The 5,523-nt window shown below is 59.7% G+C and overlaps 1 protein-coding gene across 1 annotated transcript in view; it reads right to left on the bottom strand.

Annotated features, from left to right (window-relative positions):
- Positions 1–5,523, bottom strand: part of SNED1 (sushi, nidogen and EGF like domains 1) — an 86,841-nt gene that overhangs the window by 53,346 nt on the left and 27,972 nt on the right. Inside the window, exons 3-5 of the mRNA XM_040636307.1 lie at positions 3,950–4,090; positions 3,083–3,245; positions 91–216 (exon numbers count right to left, since the gene is read on the bottom strand). Of these exons, the coding sequence (XP_040492241.1) occupies positions 91–216; positions 3,083–3,245; positions 3,950–4,090 (430 nt within the window). The remainder of the gene's footprint in view (positions 1–90; positions 217–3,082; positions 3,246–3,949; positions 4,091–5,523) is intronic.

A 5,523-nucleotide genomic window follows, 5' to 3' on the forward strand; every position in this document is an offset into this window, starting at 1 on the left:
ACCCCCCCCCCCCAGCGCCCACACCATGGGGACAGAGACCCTTGACCTCGGGCCCTGGGGCCCCTAGCTGTGCCGGCAGTATGAACTCACCCAGGTGACACCTCCTGCCCGTGAAGCCTGAGAGGCAGGAGCAGGTGTAGGAGGGGTTGCCCGTGACACAGTCGTCAATGCACTTGCCGCCATTGAGGCACGGGCGCAGGGCCAGGCACACCGAGGCTGTGGACACAGGAAGGAGCGAGCCGTCCCTTCCCTCCCCTGACCCAAAGGGCCCGTCTCTGAGGAATGGCCGTGCGGTCTGCTGGCAGCCCAGCCCCCACGGTTAGCTTCCCGGGTCTCCCCAGGGTGCCCAGTGCGTCTGCTGTCGGCTGCCTGCCTGCGTGTCCCGCTGACATTCAGATCCCCGAGCTGGGACTCTGGCTTCCCCAGTGTCCGTCATACCCATAGCACCATTTTTTTTATTTTTGTTTTTGTTTTAGATTTTATTTATGTGTCAGCGCGCGCGCATGCACAAGCAGGGGCAGCAGCAGAGGGAGAGGGAGAAGCAGGCTCCCCAGTGAGCAGGGAACCGCTACAGGGGGCTGGATCCCAGGACCCCGAGATCATGACCTGAGCCGAAGGCAGAGGCTTAACCACATGAGCCACCCAGGCGCCCCCCACAGCACCTTCTTATCCCTTTAATCCATCAACTTCCAAATTTGTCTGAGGAACTAAGAAGACGCAAACCCAAGGGTGCCCAGCAACACAGGAAGACGTGAGTGTGCCTCATGGGAAGAACATCCACAGACGTGGAAAAGGGGGACCCCGTGGGAACCGGAGATGGGGGGGCCCTCAGACCCTCGGGGGGGTGCAGTCTGATGTCAGCGTTGCCACCAGTAGTTGCAGAAACACAGGCCCAGCTGCCCCTCCAGGTCTCGTCATGTAAAACAAGGCCCTCAGAGCTCTGGAAGGTGGGGTTTCTCACATCACGGCCTCCTGGCCAAAGAGGGCCCCAGCAGTCCCCGAGGGCCACCCGAGCCCATGCCTGGGCCTTCCAGGACAGGCAGCCCACAGAGCTCAGCTCAGGGGGCCCTACCCCTCTGGAGAAGTAAGGCTACTGACATTGGCAATTAAGGAGCGCACATTGGCGGGTAACTAGAGCACCCCAAGGTCTCAGATCTCCTGTTACAAGGGGGGCCTGGGAGATCTGGCGTGGCATCAAGGGAGCAAGGGGGAGCACTCCCGGAAGGAACACCATCAAGGCTAGGAGTCTTTTGGACTGTTCCTTCTCCTCTCACATACCCTCCCACTCAGCCACACCGTCACTCGGCCGGTCGTGGTCTGGCCACCCTGCAGAGTGCTGGCTGTCCGCATGCGCCGCGTTTCGGGACCTGCCTTTCTCAGCCAGACCTCCAGATGTGCACGCACAGCCTCTCAGGTGGGACCCGGCCCTCCCTTCCCAGCAAAGCCAAGGGGTCTGCTCCATCTCCTGGGCTTGCAGTGTGGCCACGGGGAAGCAAGGGGGCTCCTGTGAGCTTCTGTGTGCACTGGTTCGGAAGGCCCAGCGATGCCTCCTCCATCTACTCCCCCCAGAAGCCTGCGACAGACAGCGGGAGAAGCACGTCTGCATGAGAAAGGGATCCCGTGTCTCAGGGTCTCACAGCCTGCAGCCTTCGTAGGGGGCATGGGCCTGCCCACACCTACACTCCCACCTGTACACACAGCTGCACCCACACGGACAGCCACACCTGCTCACACCAGTCCCCACCTGTCCCCACACTTGCTCAGCTGCTCAGGCTTGCATTCACGCTGCACTGATGCCTGCTCATGGCAGCCCACATCCGCACCCGTGCCTTGGTCCTCAACCACAGCCCAAGCCCCTGGCTCCTGGGAGTTGACAAGCAACCAGACCTCTCTGCCATCAGAGACCGAATAGCGCCCCCACTCCCTGGCCCACCAGAGTCCAGGTGGGCAGAGGAGGCGGACTGGCCTGGGGCTGCAGGGGAGCTTGCATTCCTGGGTGTCCCACTTGCCACTATGGGGGAGTGGCAAAATGATTGGCTTCTGGGCTCCCTGGCCTGAGAGTTCTCCCATCCCCGAAGCTCAGACTCAGTCTGGGACGTATTTGGTGCTCCAGTGAGTGGGTGGGCTGGGGTTCCCCCAGCATCTCTCACTGGGGCATCATCCCCAGTCCTGGTGAGACCTTCCTACCCACAGGTGCATGCCTGCCCTCCCTGGTCCTGGCCCCTGAAAAGTGAGTGCCTGTTCCCCTGGCCGGTCTGGATGGGCTCCGCCCGTGCTGGGTTCACTCTCAAGAGAGTTGGTGTTCCGAGAAGTGGAGAAGGGGCCCTCTTGGTGGCCTCTGCCTCCTTGTGGGTGGGAGTCGAGTCCACTAGGACCCTCCTGACCCTGGCCTCACTGTGGTCTTTGCAGGGCCTGTGGTTAGCTCTCCATAGAGTGGCTAAATCAATCATTTGACACCTCCTCTCCATTTATAAGCATAATGTTTCAGGAGGGTCTGTGCCTCCTCCAGGGCCACACAGGGGAAGGGGCCAGGATGCATCCTTCGGCCCTGGGGTGAACCCTCCCCCCATGTGTAACAAGCACCAAATCCCAGGAAGCAGCAAGCCCACGGCAAATGTGGAGAAATGGGTGAAAAGAGCGCCTGCCTTCCAGGTGGTCCTGGGGATAGAGGACACTGAGGTGGTGCCCCTCCCTGGCCCAGGATGCAGTCTGGGAGAGAATGAGGGGAGAGCGTCGATTCCTGGCCCCAAAGAGGGGCAACCCCGGTTTCTCCACTTTGTACCACAAACCCTGTTCTCCAGCAGATTCCCTGGTCCCAGCCCCGGAGCTGAGGTAGGAAAGCCTCCCCAGGAAGAGATGGGGCTCAAGGGGCAAGCCGGTACTTGCCCAGGTTCATGGCTGGGGGAGATGGGTGGGGGAGGCCATGCCCTCCTGGCCAACGGCCTGCCCCGTCCCCAGCGTACTGCCCCCTCCTCCAGCACCCCCTTCACCCCCATCAGCGTCCAGCCCCCTCCTGTCATCCCCCCACTCCCTGAGCCACCCCCACCCCCACAGCCCTGAGCCGCTGGCTCCATCCTCTTACTTGTATGGCTGCAGCCCCCCACGCGCACCTGGGCATCATCGATTCTGAACGCCCAGCGCCCGGGCACGCCCACGTTGGTGGTGGTCTCCACCTCCGCCATGTCTGCTGTGCGGGAGCCGGGGATGCTGAAGTAACGCTGCCCGTCACCTGCATTGAAGCCAGCCTGGGGGGGGCGGGGGGCAGGCACAGGATGGTCTGCAGTAAATTTCCTGAGACCTCCCCCCCGCCCCCGCCACGGTGGCCATGGCCAAAGAGATCACGTGGAAGATGGCCTTGCAATCCTGGAGCTTTATGGGTTCGGGGGTACCCGTACCACCCTCCACGTTGTGCTGTCCTGATCAGCGACCTCTCAGCCGGGTGCTGACCCCAGCCACCGACACTGTCGGGCCCTAGCATGCTCCCCTCACACACACCCGGAGGGGCTCCCTCCCTAGCCTCTTGGATCCTGTGGGGACCAGAGGCAGGTGTGACCTCAGAAGAAAGTAGACGGCTAGGAAGCAGTGAGGGTATTCCCATCGTGAGAGAGCACTTGCTGGGCCTGGGGACTTGCACTTGACCACTCCCTTCACACCTGTGATTTCCTGCTGGCCACAGTTCTGTGGGCCACGGGCCAGGGCAGACCCCGGACAGTTAGAGCACACAGAACCAGGGGCCCTTCTGCCTCGGCTGTAGCTGGCCCTTGGAGGCCATGGCAGTGTGGGTCGGGACAAAGGTGGCTTTGACCTCAGGATGTTTCTGTGAGTCTGGACTGGGGTTGGCATCAGAAGGCCTCACACTGGCCTCTGCACAGTACTGGGTATGTGTAGGGGGGCCTGCCTGCCTCATCAGCTTATGACAGTCGTGCCGGTGGGGGACCCGGGCCCCTACCTGGGCTGCGATGCCCCCCAGGCCCGTGGCGTCGCCCCCACTGCTGGCGTGTGTGCCCGTGGTCCACGTGATGGACTCGTAGTTGAAGATGGTGAAGGAGAACTTGCCATCAGTGATAAGCACGGTCTGGAACGTGTTGACCTGCCAAGGAGTGAGGCCTGAACAGGGTTCTGTGCTCCCTCATCCACGCTGCAAGGCCCTGCCCCCTCCAGCATGCCTTTGCACACTGTCCTCAGCCACTGACCGCTCCTCTGTCCTCCCAACTAGCTGGTCAGCCATCCGCCATCGGGCTGATGGCCTCATCCTCATCCTCCACTGTGTCCCTGGTGCCTGAGGCCCTGGCACAGGTCAGGACACCTAAGAACTGTCACCTGTGAGGGAGACACACCGAGGGGTCACCAGGGCCAGGAGCAGACACTGCGCCCTGTGGCGGCTGGGGCTTAGGGGTTAGTGCTTACCAGGTCAAATCCACAAAATTGCCTCATGTGAAACAAAAATGTGAAGAGGGGCAGATAAAAAGAAGAAACAAGGAGAAGCAGTTTTAATTTTGTTTTTCATGGAATTCTCTTCCATGAAGATATTATTGAGTGGTATATATATATGAGATGTTATTTCAGATTGGGGAAAGGGTGGGATTGTTTCAGAAGTGATCTTGAGACAAATAGGAAACTGTCTGAAAAAGAATAAAATTAGAGCTTTATATCACTCGTGAAAATAAATCCCACATCAAGTAAGGTTGTGAATGGAAAATCAAAGCCCTGGAGGAAAATACAGGAGAACACGTGGGGCTGCATCGAGGAAGGACTTCACGTGTACCGTTTGTTACCCGCAGAAACCAAGAAGGAGATTCAGATGTCTGACTACAAAAGCTTCTGCATATGAAAAAGTGCTGTAGACCGAACTGAATGGCAAACAGCAAAGTGGAAAATGTATTTGGAACAGAGGTCCAGGTGAGACTATTGATGTCCTTAATTCAAGCAGAACTTCTATGGGCCAGTAAGAAAAAGACAGGAAATGGGCTGAGGTTGTGTGAACAGATGCATTACCACTGACTACAGCTAGTTGATAATACAGGACAGATTCACCACACTAGAAGCCAAAGGGATGAAGCGTAATAGAGAAAGGCCTTCCTCGCGTGCCGGGACGGCCGGCAAGGGGCAGCGCGCTGGGCCCCTGGCTGGGCGCAGGGGGACCTGGGTTTCCGCACCTGGCTTATTCTCACCTGTGGGGCACAGGCTTGAGGGGCAGGGCAGGACTCTGCAGGCAGCAGCCTTCCCACTGAAAACTTGTGCCAGGAAATGGCCCCCAATCTAGCGGGGCCTAGCCATCGGTGCTGCCGGTGCTGGGCTGGTCTGCAGGTGTCCCCGGTGACACAGCACAGGGTCTGTGCTCTCACTTACATAAACATGGACAGCAGGGAGACCGAGTGCTCCCCTTCGGGAAGGCAGACCTGGTGCTAATACTCTGAAGACAACCAGGACGCCGTGGCCGTGAAGGCGGACTGGCGGGGAAGCTGAGGGAGGGCAAGACTGCGGCCAGCAGGGCCGGCCGTGGGGCTTCGTGAGCTGGCGAGG

The sequence above is a fragment of the Ursus maritimus genome, unplaced genomic scaffold (assembly GCF_017311325.1).
Source record: "Ursus maritimus isolate PB19 unplaced genomic scaffold, ASM1731132v1 scaffold_1, whole genome shotgun sequence".
In the NCBI taxonomy this organism is placed as follows: domain Eukaryota; kingdom Metazoa; phylum Chordata; class Mammalia; order Carnivora; family Ursidae; genus Ursus; species Ursus maritimus.